This window comes from Scyliorhinus torazame, chromosome 10, assembly GCF_047496885.1.
Source record: "Scyliorhinus torazame isolate Kashiwa2021f chromosome 10, sScyTor2.1, whole genome shotgun sequence".
NCBI lineage: Eukaryota > Metazoa > Chordata > Chondrichthyes > Carcharhiniformes > Scyliorhinidae > Scyliorhinus > Scyliorhinus torazame.
In genome coordinates this window covers 48973947-48988869 of record NC_092716.1, presented here as the reverse complement: position 1 = coordinate 48988869, position 14923 = coordinate 48973947, and the positions used below count along the sequence as shown (strand labels likewise).

At 46.0% G+C, this 14923-nt stretch overlaps 1 protein-coding gene across 5 annotated transcripts in view; it reads left to right on the top strand.

The window, feature by feature from the left end:
* banp (BTG3 associated nuclear protein) overlaps window positions 1-11821 on the top strand; it is a 314498-nt gene extending 302677 nt beyond the window's left edge. For all 5 annotated transcript variants that reach the window (XM_072518077.1, XM_072518074.1, XM_072518076.1 and 2 more), the window contains one exon: window positions 10799-11821. In XM_072518077.1, coding sequence (XP_072374178.1) covers window positions 10799-10927 — 129 coding nt within the window. In that variant the 3' untranslated portion in view covers window positions 10928-11821. The remainder of the gene's footprint in view (window positions 1-10798) is intronic.
* The last annotated feature ends 3102 nt before the right edge of the window (window positions 11822-14923 follow it).

Here is a 14923-nt window from a genome sequence, read left to right as displayed (position 1 = left end):
GCACAAGTGTGCAGTCAGGCTCACTTGAATATGCTCTCGCTGGAGTTATCCAAGGCACGGGGTCTAACCTCCGCGCCTAGGAGACCCCAAGTGAGTGCCGTTTAGCACTAGTCTCCACCAACATGGACCAGGCATACCAGCAATTAGGGGTCCCTGGGTGGTCGGGCTCCGGGCCGGTGGCACCCCTGATGCCACCCGGGCACCTTCACCCTGCCTGGCAGGGACACTGCCAGGGTGCCGGGCTGACAGTGCAAAGCTGCTCAGGTAGCAATTTTCCCATTCTGGGGATTGGGCCCAGGGATGCTCTGCCCTTATCAGGTAGGATGCAGGAGGCTTCATGACCCCCTCAGCAGTAAATTGGGGCATTACATCAGTAAATTGATCCAGCAGAGGGCAGTAGAGCGGAGCTGCTGATTGGCTGTTGCGGGGGAAATTTGCATACATCCGTGTGCTCACCCTAACTTGAAGGTGTACCTGAGCAAGAGACCCTAGCTGTTCAAGTGAAGACAAGCATCCAGCAGAGGGCAGTAGAGCGGAGCTGCTGATTGGCTGTTGCGGGGGAAATTTGCATATGTCCATGTGTTCACCCTAACTTGAAGGTGGTTTGTGGAAGAGCTGTTGTCAAGTGATACTTAAACCCTACTCACTCCTCTAACCAAAAAAAAAACAACCGCTGTAAAGATCAAGAGGAAGGCTCGAGGGCAGGTAGAAATAGAAAGAAGATGAACCGTGACGCCACAGCCTGCAGGTAAGGGATTGGCTGGTGACTGGTGAGTAGTTTTTCTTTTATTTTCCGGGGCGCAGAGGTTGCTGAGTGATAACTTGCTGAGAAGGGGAGTGAATAACAGGTAAGCTCTTTCTTTTTCTTTTTTTTATCTAGAGGGGATGGCAGTGCAATGTTCCTCCTGCAGAATGTTTGAGGTGAGGGACGCCATCAGTGTCCCTCCTGATTTCATCTGTGGGAAGTACACCCATCTCCAGCTCCTCAGAAACCGCGTTAGGGAACTGGAGATGGAGCTGAATGAACTTTGGATCATTCGGGAGGCAGAGGTAGTCATAGATAGAAGCTTCAGGGATGGAGTTACTCCGAAGAATAAAGATAGATGGGTGACGGTGAGAGGTGCTGGGAGGAAGCAGTCAGTACAGGGATCCCCTGTGGTCGTTCCCCTTAGTAACAAGTATACCGCTTTGGATACTGTTGGGGGGATGACTTACCGGGGTAAGCCATGGGGTACAGGTTTCTGGCACAGAGTCTGTCCCTGTTGCTCAGAAGGAAAGGGGGGAGAGGAGTAGAGCATTAGTCATTGGAGACTCCATAGTTAGGGGGATAGATAGGAGATTCTGTGGGAACGAGAAAGACTCACGGTTGGTGTGTTGCCTCCCAGATGCCAGGGTGCGTGATGTCTCGGATCGTGTTTTCGGGATCCTTAAGGGGGAGGGGGAGCAGCCCCAAGTCGTGGTCCACATAGGTACCAACGACATAGGTAGGAAAAGGGATAGGGATGTAAGGCAGGAATTCAGGGAGCTAGGGTGGAAACTTAGATCTAGGACAAACAGAGTTATTATCTCTGGGTTGTTACCCGTGCCACGTGGTAGCGAGACGAGGAATAGGGAGAGAGAGGAGTTGAACACGTGGCTATAGGGATGGTGCAGGAGGGAGGGTTTCAGATTTCTGGATAATTGGGGCTCATTCTGGGGTCGGTGGGACCTCTACAAATGCGATGGCCTACACCTGGACCAGAGGGGTACCAATATCCTGGGGGGGAAATTTGCTAATGCTCTTCGGGAGGGTTTAAACAGTTCAGCAGGGGCTTGGGAACCTGAATTGTAGCTCCAGTACACAGGAGGTTGAGAGTAGTGAGGTCATGAGTAGGGTTTCAAAGTTGCAGGAGTGTACCGGCAGGCAGGAAGGTGGTTTAGAGTGTGTCTTCTTCAATGCCAGGAGCATCCGGAATAAGGTGGGTGAACTTGCGGCATGGGTTGGTACCTGGGACTTCGATGTTGTGGCCATTTCGGAGACATGGATAGAGCACGGACAGGAATGGTTGTTGCAGGTGCCGGGGTTTAGATATTTCAGTAAGCTCAGGGAAGGTGGTAAAAGAGGGGGAGGGGTGGCATTGTTAGTCAAGGACAGTATTACGGTGGCAGAAAGGACGTTTGATGAGGACTCGTCTACTGAGGTAGTATGGGCTGAGGTTAGAAACAGGAAAGGAGAGGTCACCCTGTTAGGAGTTTTCTAAAGGCCTCCAAAATGTTCCAGAGATGTAGAGGAAAGGATTGCAAAGATGATTCTGGATAGGAGCAAAAGCAACAGGGTAATTGTTATGGGGGACTTTAACTTTCCAAATATTGACTGGAAACGCTATCGTTCGAGTACATTAGATGGGTCCGTTTTTGTCCAATGTGTGCAGAAGGGTTTCCTGACACTGTATGTAGATAGGCCAACGAGAGGCGAGGCCATATTGGATTTGGTACTGGGTAATGAACCAGGACAGGTGTTAGATTTGGAGGTAGGTGAGCACTTTTGTGATAGTGACCACAATTCGATTACGTTTACTTTAGTGATGGAAAGGGTTAGGTATATACCACAGTGCAAGAGTTATATCTGGGGGAAAGGCAATTATGATGCGATGAGGCATGACTTAGGATGCATCGGATGGAGAGGAAAACTGCAGGGGATGGACACAATGGAAATGTGGAGCTTGTTCAAGGAACAGCTACTGCGTGTCCTTGATAAGTATGTACCTGTCAGGCAGGGAGGAAGTGGTCGAGCAAGGGAACCGTGGTTTACTAAAGCAGTCGAAACACTTGCCAAGAGGAAGAAGGAGGCTTATGTAAAGATGAGACATGAAGGTTCAGTTAGGGCGCTCGAGAGTTACAAGTTAGCTAGGAAGGACTTTAAGAGAGAGCTATGAAGAGCCAGGAGGGGACATGAGAAGCCTTTGGCATGTAGGATCAAGGATAACCCTAAAGCTTTCTATAGATATGTCAGGAATAAACAAATGACTAGGGTAAGAGTAGGGCCAGTCAAGGACAGTAGTGGGAAGTTGTGCTTGGAGTCCGAGGAGATAGGAGAGGTGCTAAATGAATATTTTTCATCAGTATTCACATAGGAAAAAGACAATGCTGTCGAGGACAATACTGAGATTCAACTACTAGACTAGAAGGGCTTGAGGTTCGTCAGGAGGAGGTGTTAGCAATTCTGGAAAGTGTGAAAATAGATAAGTCCCCTGGGCCGGATGGGATTTATCCTAGGATTCTCTGGGAAGCTAGGGAGGAGCTTGCTGAGCCTTTGGCTTTGATCTTTAAGTCATCTTTGTCTACAGGAATAGTGCCAGAAGACTGGACGATAGCAAATGTTGTCCCCTTGTTCAAGAAAGGGAGTAGAGACAACCCTGGTAACTATAGACCAGTGAGCCTTACTTCTGTTGTGGGCAAAATCTTGGAATGGTTTATAAGGGATAGGATGAAAATTCATCTGGAAAGGAATAATTTGATTAGAGATAGTCAACACGGTTTTGTGAAGGGTAGGTCGTGCCTCACAAACCTTATTGAGTTCTTTGAGAAGGTGACCAAGCAGGTGGATAGGGTAAAGCAGTTGATGTGGTGTATATGGATTTCAGTTAAGCGTTTGATAAGGTTCCCCATGGTAGGCTACTGCAGAAAATACGGAGGCATGGGATTCAGGGTGATTTAGCAGTTTGGATCAGAAACTGGCAAGCTGGAAGAAGACAAAGGGTGGTGGTTGATGGGAAATGTTCAGACTGGAGTCCAGTTACTAGTGGTGTACCACAAGGATCTGTTTTGGGGCCACTGCTGTTTGTCATTTTTATAAATGACCTGGAGGAGGGTGTAGAAGGATGGGTGAGTAAATTTGCAGATGACACTAAAGTCGGTGGAGTTGTGGACAGTGCGGAAGGATGTTACAAGGTACAGAGGTACATAGATAAGCTGCAACGCTGGGCCGAGAGGTGGCAAATGGAGTTTAACGCAGAAAAGTGTGAGGTGATTCATTTTGGAAGGAATAACAGGAAGACAGAGTACTGGGCTAATGGTAAGATTCTTGGCAGTGTGGATGAGCAGAGAGATCTCGTTGTCCATGTACATAGATCCCCGAAAGTTGCCACCCAGGTTGAGAGGGTTGTTAAGAAGGCGTACGGTGTGTTAGCTTTTATTGGTAGAGGGATTGAGTTTCGGAGCCATGAGGTCCTGTTGCAGCTGTACAAAACTCTGGCGCGGCCGCATTTGGAGTATTGCGTGCAATTCTGGTCGCCGCATTATAGGACGGATGTGGAAGCATTGGAAAGGGTGCAGATGAGATTTACAAGAATGTTGCCTGGTATGGAGGGAAGATCTTATGAGGAAAGGCTGAGGGACTTGAGGCTGTTTTCGTTAGAGAGAAGAAGGTTAAGAGGTGACTTAATTGAGGCATACAAGATGACCAGAGGATTGGATAGGGTGGACAGTGAGAGCTTTTTTCCTCGGATGGTGATGTCTAGCATGAGGGGACATAGCTTTAAATTGAGGGGAGATAGATATGACAGATGTCAGAGGTACGTTCTTTACTCAGAGAGTAGTAAGGGCGTGGAATGCCCTGCCTGCAAGAGTAGTGGACTCGCCAACACTAAGGGCATTCAAATGGTCATTGGATAAACATATGGACAATAATAGTGTAGATGGGCTTTAGAGTAGTTTCACAGGTCGGCGCAACATTGAGGGCCGAAGGGCCTGTACTGCACTGTAATGTTCTATGTACTGGGGTCTGAAGGCCTCGTGGGGGGTTCTAGGGGAGTCATTTATCTTTTCCTACACTGGCGAGGGGAGCTCGTTAGTGCAGGAAATGGCACTAAGTGCGGTCTCGGTGGGGCCTTCCTCACCAAGGCCCGGAAATGAAGCAGAGTCCCATTTAATAGCGGGGTCGTTCTCGGCGCTTGCAGCGCCAGGAAACATCCGCATAAACATGTCCGACATGGTACCCTGTTTCATTTCTGTTAAATTGTGCCCAATGTTTACTGAATGTGCTTTTTTTGCAATTGAGCTGACTGTAGTTCAAGTACTGGATATGTTTTAAGCTGACACTTTTGCCATGACTTTATCAATATGTGAAAGTACATGCGTGTCCCAGATTATTGGCACTTGTCACAGCCTTCCAGTGCCTGTAGGGGCGAATGCAGACCCATGGCAAAATACGAAGCCAGTGGAAATTTGGATGGTTTGATTTAATTGGTTAACAATCAACTTTGGTTGGTTTGAGGGTTGGACTCTTTTTCAAATGCTTTTCTGACCAAAACCTTTTTTTGCATTAAACCTGATTGAAAATGCAAAATAAAAATACTAGTTCCATTTAGATTTCTGATCGTGTGTATCGTCCGATGTAAATGGAAGATTTTCTTCCTGTAGTTGACAACCTAGGAATAGGCAGTCGTATTTGCTTCTCTCTCTAGCTATCACAATCTAAGATAAATCGCCGACATTTTGAAGATGTTAACCTCTGGGGAAACAACAGCAACATCAAAAACATACACATATAAAGTGGAATAAAGGAACACAAAGCAAACATTTGTGGAAGTGATAAAGTAACCAAAGACTTCAAAGTGGGTTTTATGAGACTTCCGGTGGCGGCCATGGAGTGAGTGGTCACATTCAGGGCAGCTCCGCTTCCTAGGCATTGGTTTCAGCATTTTTTACCTGTTTGGGTAGTTTCAGCAGAAAGTGTAAGGGAAGAAGTTCTCCCCTTGACTGGTTATCAGACCCGGCAAAAGACCGTGAAAGACCTGGCTAATGGGTTGGATGAGACCTGTGACGCAGCACCAATTATGAAAATGGCGGAGGGGAAAGTGTTATCGTCGGTGGGGAAACCTCAGATGGAGTAATTGATAAGTTTCATCAAGGAGGAATTTCGACAGCAGAAGTAGGAGATGCACATGGTCGAAGGCGATTGAGGGAGCAGTGGCACCTCTTCGCGGGTCGTTGGATCAGGTGGAAATATGCCTCAAAACGCAAGGAGCGATGATAGTGAGGTGCAAAAGGTGGAGTTTGACCAGAGTGACCAGATTATGTCTTTAGAGGCAGAGGTCGGGGTCCTAGGGATCTATGCAAGGGTGGAAGAGCAGGAGAACAGGTGCAGACAACAGAATTTGAGGATTGTGGGTCTGCCCAAGGGTGTGAAGGGGACGTGCGCCACAAAGCACATTTCTAGGTGCTGGATAAGGCGCAGAGGTGGACCGGGCCCATAGGGCCCTGAGGCAGAAGCCGAGAGCATGGAAGCCGCCGCGGGGGGTGATTGTGCGGATCCTGACGATCCGGGGAGAAGCAAGTCTGTGAATGGGAGGGTGATTGAGTCCGGATTTACCAGGACATTGGTGCGGAGCTGGCGAAGAGGCATGCGGGTTTCAACAAAGCCAAGGCTATCAATCCGGGGTGTTGTACACAACCTACTCTGGATGACTTATGATGGCCGAGAGTATTATTTTGAGGCACCAGAGGAGGCAAATGACTTTATAAGAGACCATAGGTTGGGGGAGAGCCGAGGACCATAAGTTGGGGGAGGGTTCAGGGGATGGAGGAGTTAAATCCGCAAAAACTGGAGGTAACTGTTGTTTTGGGTTGCCGATGGGTTGGGGGGGGGCTTTTGTGGAAACTAAGTTTAGAATGGGAGCAATTGCGCTACTCTTTCCCCCCCCCCCCCCCCCCCCCCCCCCCCCACACACACACACACACACACACACCTTTTGCTTTCTTGGGGAGGAGGTTATTTGTGAATTTTGGGTTTTTTTCATGTCGGGGGTATGTTTGTTGGGGCCCTTTTGGTGGTTTGGTCGTCATCAAGGTGGGGTTGGGGGCCAGTTGTCCAGGCCAAGGTGGGGCTGATGGGGGGTGGGGGATGGTGCAGGAGTCCCTTCGGATGGGAGCTGCAATGCTAGTGAACGGAGTTGTGGTGGGGGAGGACGCCACAAAGGATACCCGGGGTGGGTTTGTGGGGGCCAGGGCGGTGCGAGATCCGGGGGGAATACGATAGTGAGTGGGGTGTTAGAGGAGACGGTGCGCCTAACTGGGATGATGCGGGGTTTGTAAAGAAGCTACCGGGGACAATTCTGGACTTAGACACACACCAGTTGATCATGGGAGAGGGTTTTAACTGTGTAATGGGGCTGAAGGTGGATAGGTCAAGCCCCAAATCGATGGGAAGATCGAGGATGGCGAAGGAGCTGGGAAGGTTTATGGAGAGCATGGGGGTGCATCCGTGGTGGTCTAGAAACCCGGGGTGGGGGAGGTGGAGTATTCCTTCTTCTTGCACTTGTATAAGATGTATTCTAGGATTGATTTTTTTGTGGTGAGGCAGGCGGTGCTGATGGGGGTGGTAGGGGTGGAGTGTACAGGAATTGAGATTTCGAACCATGCGCCGCATTGGCTAGATGTGAGGCTTAGTTCGGGGCAGGTGCAGAGCCAAGGGTAGAGATTGGATTCAGGACTTGTGGTGAACAAGGTGTATTGTGAGAAGGTGATGGTGGCGATTAGGAATTATGTCAAACTTAATTAGAACGGGGAGGTGTCGGCGGCCACGTTTTGGAAAGCTTTGAAGGCGGTGGTCTGAGGTCAGAATATTTTGTTTAAGGTTAATAGAGATGGAGGAGGGGGAGGAGCACAGACGGCTGTTGGATAAGAATTGAACGAGGATAGAAGATACTCGGAGGCCCCCATGCAAGAGTTACTGACAGAGAGGAAGAAGTTGCAGGGGCAGTTTGATAGGCTGATGACAGGTAAGGCAGCTGCAGAGGGCAAGGGAGGTACACTATGAGTATGAAGAGAACGCAAGTTGTATGCTGGCCTACCAATTGTGGCAGCAGGCAGCATCTAGGGAGATTTTAAAGGTAGGGCGGAGAAGGGGGAGGTAGTGTCGGAACCGGAAAAGATAAATGAGGTGTTTATGGGATAATGTGAGAAATTGTATACGGCTAAGCCGGTGAGGGGGAGGGGGGGCGGGGAAGAGAGATCATTGGACGGTTTCTGGATGAGTTGGAATTTCCAGAGCTGGAGGAGGGGAGGTGGCAGACATTGGAGGAGCTGCTGGGGCTGTGGGAGGTGATGGATAGTATCAGGTGAATCCAGTCACGGAAGGCCTCGGGCCCGGATGGTTTTCCGGCAGCATTCTATAAGCAGTTTGCGACGGAGTTGGCCGCCAATCTGTTGGGGATGTTCAGTGAAGCAGTGGAGGGGGGTTAGTTGCCAGTAACGTTGCAGCAGGCGTTGATTTCGTTGATCCCGAAGAAGTGGAAGGACCCACTGGAGTGTGAGTCTTACAACCCCATCTCTTTGTTGAATAAGGATGTGAAAGTATTGGCCAAGGTATTGGCATGTAGGTTGGAGGGGTGCATGTCTAGAGTGGTCTCTGAGGATGAAACAGGTTTTGTGAAGGGTAGGAAGCTCTCCAGCAACATTAAGAGGCAGTTCAATGTAGTAATGACTCCGTCAGGGGGGGCAGGCATCAGTGGTTATTGTACCCATGGATGCAGAGAAGGCCTTTGACCGGTTAGAGTGCAGCTATCTGTTTGAAATTCTGGATAGGTTCGTGGCATGGGTTCATCTTTTATACGCGTCCCCTGTGGCAAGTGTGCATACGAACGAGATAAGTTCAGGGTACTTTGGGCTACACAGTGGAACGAGGCAGGGGTGCCTGTTGTCATTGTTATTTGTGTTGGTGATTGAGCCCTTGGCGCTGGCGCTCCGGAGGTCAGCTGAGAGGTGAGGGATTGAGAGGGGGGCAGGGAGCACCAGGTGTCGCTGCACGCAGATGACCTGTTGTTTGTGTCAAACCCACTGAAGAGTATGGGCAGAATCATGGGCCTGCTGGAGTGGTTTGGGGCTTTCTCCGGGTATAAGCTGAATGTAGGGAAGACCAAGGCTTTTCCGGTGAATGTGACAGGGTGGGGGACCAATTTGGGGGCGCTACCGTTTAAGGTGGCAAGAGAGGTTTAGGTATTTGAAGTTTCAGGTGATGCATGAGTGGACCACAATGCACAGGTAGAACTTGACAACATTAACAGAGGAGGTCAAGGGGGATCTCAAGAGGTGCGATACCTTACACTTGACGTTGTCAAGGAGGGTGCAGGTAGTAAAGATGAATGTGCTGCCAAGGTTCCTGTTTGTCTTGCAGACCCTCCAGGTTTTTCTCCTTAAGACCATTCTCCGGAGGGTAGAGGCATTGGACTCGGAGTTATATGATGGGGAAGGTATCGCGGGTGAAGGGGGCCTGGGCTTTGTTGTAGAGGCAGAGAGGGGGTTGGTGCAACTGAAACTGATGTATTGTGTGTGTGTGCACGTGTGTCTGTCTGTCTGTGACTGGGAGGGGAGAAGGGGCAAAGGGGAGGGACACCCACCGCCGATGTACCCACGTTAGGATTGTCAGGCAAGTTCCCGGGAGGTTCAGGTTTCTTTTGGCAATCGCTGCCATCCAAAAGTATACGTTAAAGTACAAACATTGGATGGTTCTGACTTTCTTACCAGAATAATTATCCAGGGAAAATGAGAAGAATTAAAACCACTTTTAACCCCCCCCCCCCCTTCCCATTGACCAGCCGCACACTTGTGGTGATATGCCGATGGACTATATCATAGATGGATGGTGTGTGACCTCCAACCAGCAGGAGGCAGTGCAGACACACCATGTGGTCTCAAGACCAAGGTCATGTGACTAGTGACTCCCATATAAGGGGAGACACAACGAGCCATCTTCAGAAGAAGATTGAGAGGGTAATAAGTGATATAAGTGAATGGCTGGTGCTAGGTGCAGATTCCAGAGGAGTAAGAAGCAGACTCCATGATAATGTGCTCTGTAACAGATTGCTATCTTACCACACGAGACTCAATAAAGATTCTGCTTTGGACAAGTCAAGGTGTTTGGTGGATTCCTTTGTACGGTATAGAAGACCAAACACAACAACGCTGACCACCTGACCCTCACTAATCACCCAACAACCTCCCTCCTCCCCACACTGACCACTCATCTCAACCCCTGCACTGACCAATAGATCCCCAGCCCCCCCCCCCACTGACCACCCAACCCCCAGCCCCCCCCCCGACCACCCAACCCCCAATCCATTACTGATCATCCAACACCCCAGATCGAAACCCCTCACTGACTACCCGAATCCCACCCCCTGACCACCTAACTTCCTCTGACCAACCAACCCAACCCCCACATCCCTAGACCAACCGTTTCCCCTCCACCCCCCACTGACCACCGATCCCTCCAACCATCTTGCCTTACAAACCTACCTTCTCCCTTGCTTGGAAGTGGCTGGAACTTTAAAATTACCTGCTTTATGGTAGACAATGCTGTAAAACATCCAGCTTTCCAGCCCTCTACTGAACGCCTCAGGAGCACGCTGCCCTGCACAGTTCTCACCTCACCTAAATTGGCAGGTCAAGTGGGAAAAGATCAACTGGATTTTCAGGTAAGTAACTGGGAGAGGGGTGGCAATCCAACTCTGCCACTCCATGGAAATTTATGCTTCATGTTAAGAAGTGAAAGCCTTTTATTTTCTTGCTACTTTTTGTGAAATGGATGCTACCGTTTATCATAAACATATCAGTGTTCTTTAAATGTTAAAAAAAGCGAGAAAGAGTGAGGAAATATAACTACAGTTCACAAAAAGAAAATGAGCAAAATATATTTTTTAAATAGGGAAACTATAAAAACTATGCAGTTGAAAAGAAAAGAAACAAGACTTCATTTTTTAGGGAATTGTTTCATCGGGAATTTAACACAATAATTTTAATTTTTTCTGTCTTTATTTAGGGAACAGAAACTCTTGCAGCCACAGTTCAGCCTGAAATGCAAATTGAACATGGAGCAATCCAGATTCAACAAGGAGAAAATGGAGAAGTTGTTCAAATCCAAATGCCAGTTAATACTGTCAGCAGTTAAAACTAAATGAACAGAACTATAATAGCAGGGAGAAAAACCGCAGCCTGTGCAAAACAAGCTATGGCCAAGTTGCAGGTCGCACATTGTAGCAGCCAATCCTGAAGCCCGTCGCATTACAAAAGAATAAAGCATTTCTGTGCTCTGTTGAGAAATATAAAAATACTTTGAAATCATTTGAAGAATTTGTTTTCTACATCAAATTAACTATTGTGGACATTGGGATCAACTATTAACCATGTGTGAAACAAGGAAAATATACATATCTGTGCTACTCATTGTGATTTTACAGGGTCTGGTTTAACTGAAGTTGTGTCTTTATTGCTACTGAACTACTTGATTTGAAAACTGAATTATAAAGATGCTTTGTTTGAAGAAATGTATTTATAATTGTGTACATTATAACTAGAATTCAGGGAGTTTATTTTTTGTTGCTATCATTTACAGTTGCAAACTCTTCGGAGGCAGAACCAGTATACTTTTTAGAATTAAATTTGGTTAGAAAATATGGCGGTCAATTAAGGCGATTTGTTCCAATTATTATGAAAAGGAATAGCAAAGTACCGCCACCTCTTTCAGCCTGAAATGAATTAACATTTTACTGCTTAGTTTAGGTGTAGCAATATGGTGTTACTTTTAACTTACATCATAAACAGCAAATAGTGTGTTTGCACTCTTCTGTTGTCTTGATAAAGACTCATGCGCTATAGAGATAGTCTTGTAAAGAGCTTATTAAATCAATGAGAAACCATGGTCATTGTGTTTTTAACATGGATGTTATTGAGCAGGAACACAGTCAAAACACTAGTCATGGAAACATGTTGAATAACTTTTCTGGTCATTTTTCTTTGTCTAGTTGACCAAAACGCACATTAAAACCAGTGTTTTCTGAAGAAATCATGCAGATTTTTTTTTTACTGAGTATTTTTCTGTTATTTGTAAAGAAATATTCCTGTCTCGATTATCACTACTCTGTTTATCCAAGCATTCTAAATCCATAATTTTCAATGTCAGTAATATTGAACAAGTGGTCATGAAATATTGCACTTAACCTGCAGTTCTTCTTTATGATTAGATTTTTTAAAAGATACAAAACGTCGTTTGTCCCAAAATGTTGATGGTTTGAATGGGCAGAACTGGGGCAGTGAAGCTTGCTGCCTCCTCAATGCCTCTAGGATTCTTATAGCCTCATTGGCAGCAGAGGTGAAGCCCAGTTCATTGGTGGATCCCACATTAATTGGCACTTACTACTTTCCAGGGCCACCAAATAAATGTCCAAACTGGAATAAGAGGTTTCCTCCCTTCATTTTTTGCTTCACAGTTACATGCTGAAGGCTCTGATCTCAGCCTGTGGGATCTTTATGCAGTCTTCAGACCAATTGTACCTTAAATGGCCCCTTGCCATTTCTAATTGCTTCAGTTACATCCGTTTTTACACCGATGAGCTCCTTCCCAGCAACAAGGACCTTTTAAGAGGAAGTATTTTAGTACATTGGAATTTCTTGAATCTGGTGGTGACAGATGCATGGATAGGCAAGTAATAAATTCTATTATTTACTTTCCAGGATGCACCAAGTTAACCTGTGTCACTACAAAACAGATACCTTGGAACAGCAGTAGGGAAAGTCTATTGCACGGTTTTCGGGGTTAGTTAATTGCCATACTTTATTGTGCTACAGCTAGGAAGTTATGACAATATCTCTGATTGCATTTTTATTTTTCCTTTGATCATGTTGGAAGGGGCCAACATAATCATGAAGTCTTTTGAGATGTTTGTGTTGAGGGATTTTCCCTAAGTGAAGGGCAAGATGCAAAATGTATTTTCTCATCAGAATTCCCCTCTTTGAGATGTATTTGTTGCAGTAGGGGGGAGCTGAGAACCCAGGAGATCAGACTAATAAAACAGCAACCTAAGAAAGAAGCAGACTCTCCTGTTGATATCCTGCCACCAAAGTGCAGAGCCATAGAAGATCTTATCTGAATATCTCACTGAACTTGCCATGCAAATGACCTTAAATAATAAGAACATGTTTCTTCAAAAAACTGCGGAGTGCTTGCTATAAGCTCAATAGGTCAACTACGTACACTCAGTTTCTATGCTCATCTCCCTGTGTTATTTTTTGCAGTTGAGAGATAGGTTACTTGCTTTTTACTATGTGACTTCATAGATTATCATAGAATTTACAGTACAGAAGGAGGCCATTCGGCCCATCGAGTCTGCACTGGCTCTTGGAAAGAGCACCCTCCCCAAGGTCAACGCTTCCACCCTATCCCCATAACCCAGCAACCCCACCCACCACTAAGGACAATTTTGGACACTAAGGGCAATTTATCATGGCCAATCCACCTAACCTGCACATCTTTGGACTGTGGGAGGAAACCGGAGCACCCGGAGAAAACCCACGCACACACGGGGAGGATGTGCAGACTCCGCACAGACAGTGGCCCAAGCCGGAAACGAACCTGGGACCCTGGAGCTGTGAAGCAATTGTGCTATCCACAATGCTACCGTGCTGCTATGGTTTCAGTAACGGAGAAGGTAACATAAAAAGAGTTATGACAACACTTACAATATTTCACTGCTGTAACGGTTAACTTTTTTAAAGTTATCTGTTATCTGAAATTAGTGGCTGCTTGTTGAACATTTATATTATTTACATAGAAAATTCAACTCTAAATTATTGTAAGGTATATATTAGTTGTGATTTTAAAATTAATGGATTTTGATGAAGTTTGTAACACTTTGGCTTATAATTTATTAGTTCAATCACCACATGGGAGAAGATTACAAGATGCACCTCCTAGTTATACAACAAAACAAGAGACCGACAGGGAAGCATGTCGTCAGCACACTGGTTGAATAGTAATAGAATATGAAATGTTAGAAGGAGAATCCATAAATACAGAGAATAACAAAAGAAGATATTCTGAATTGCAATTAATCCATAAGATGTACGATATGCACTTTATTTGGTATATATTTCGTTTAAAAAGCCTTTTTCTTTAGTTTCCAATTGGTCTTCCTCCTGCTCCTATACTGAACGTACTGACAGTGCTGTAGGTGGCAGCTGAAGCCAGAAGAGGTGATGTCTCTGCATTTCCTTTCCTCCCACTACAGTGCTGAAGGCAAGATTAGGAATTTGGTGAAGTGAGAGATTGGTTGGGATTCTGAGCATTTCATGATGCTGAGCATCATGTTACTATGATCCAAGACCAGATGGCTAGGATACTGGACTGGAACCCCAATATTTTATTTTGGCAAGACCGTGAAAGAATACTTCGCTCCAGGAGTGATTGCATGAATAAATAGGGATTTAAAACAAAACTTTATTATTAAACTCTTTAATAACATTCCCAAAAATAGCTTACAATACCCCTTAAACAATACTATTCAATACAGTAAATACCAAATCCTTAATTACTATCTATTCCCAATTAAACAACAAGAAAGCAAAAACAAATAGCTCCCAATCCACCCCACATCCCAATGGCACTTGCTTTCCAGAACAGATTTGGTTCCTGTCAGAACCCCTGCAGACTCTGGCTGCAAAAATCTGTTTCAGTTGGTTTGTTTCAGCTTTCCCCTTGTCCTCAGACAAGTTTGCTCTGCTTCTTAAACTATCCTACTGTAAGAGCAAAATACTTTACTTGCAGTCTAAAAGGGTAGCCAGATTAGAACTCAACTCAAAAAGCTTTCTCAAAATGTCTGAATACCTTAGCTCCACCTAGCAATGACATCATCTACTTAAGCTGAAAACAAATTAACTCCCCAATCTGAAAATACATTGACTCCCCAAGGATTCCCCCTAGTCAAACAACTTTGCATTAGTCCAAGCTGTTTTTACTCTGGTCAATTTCACCTCTGGCCCCTAAAAACGTTCTGGTCTTGCAAAACAAGACTATTTAAAAAGCATGACTACTGCAGTCAAACACACTCTAACCCAGGCTGTTAATCCTTAAATTGCCAAATGTTTATAATCCACTATATCTAAAATCCTG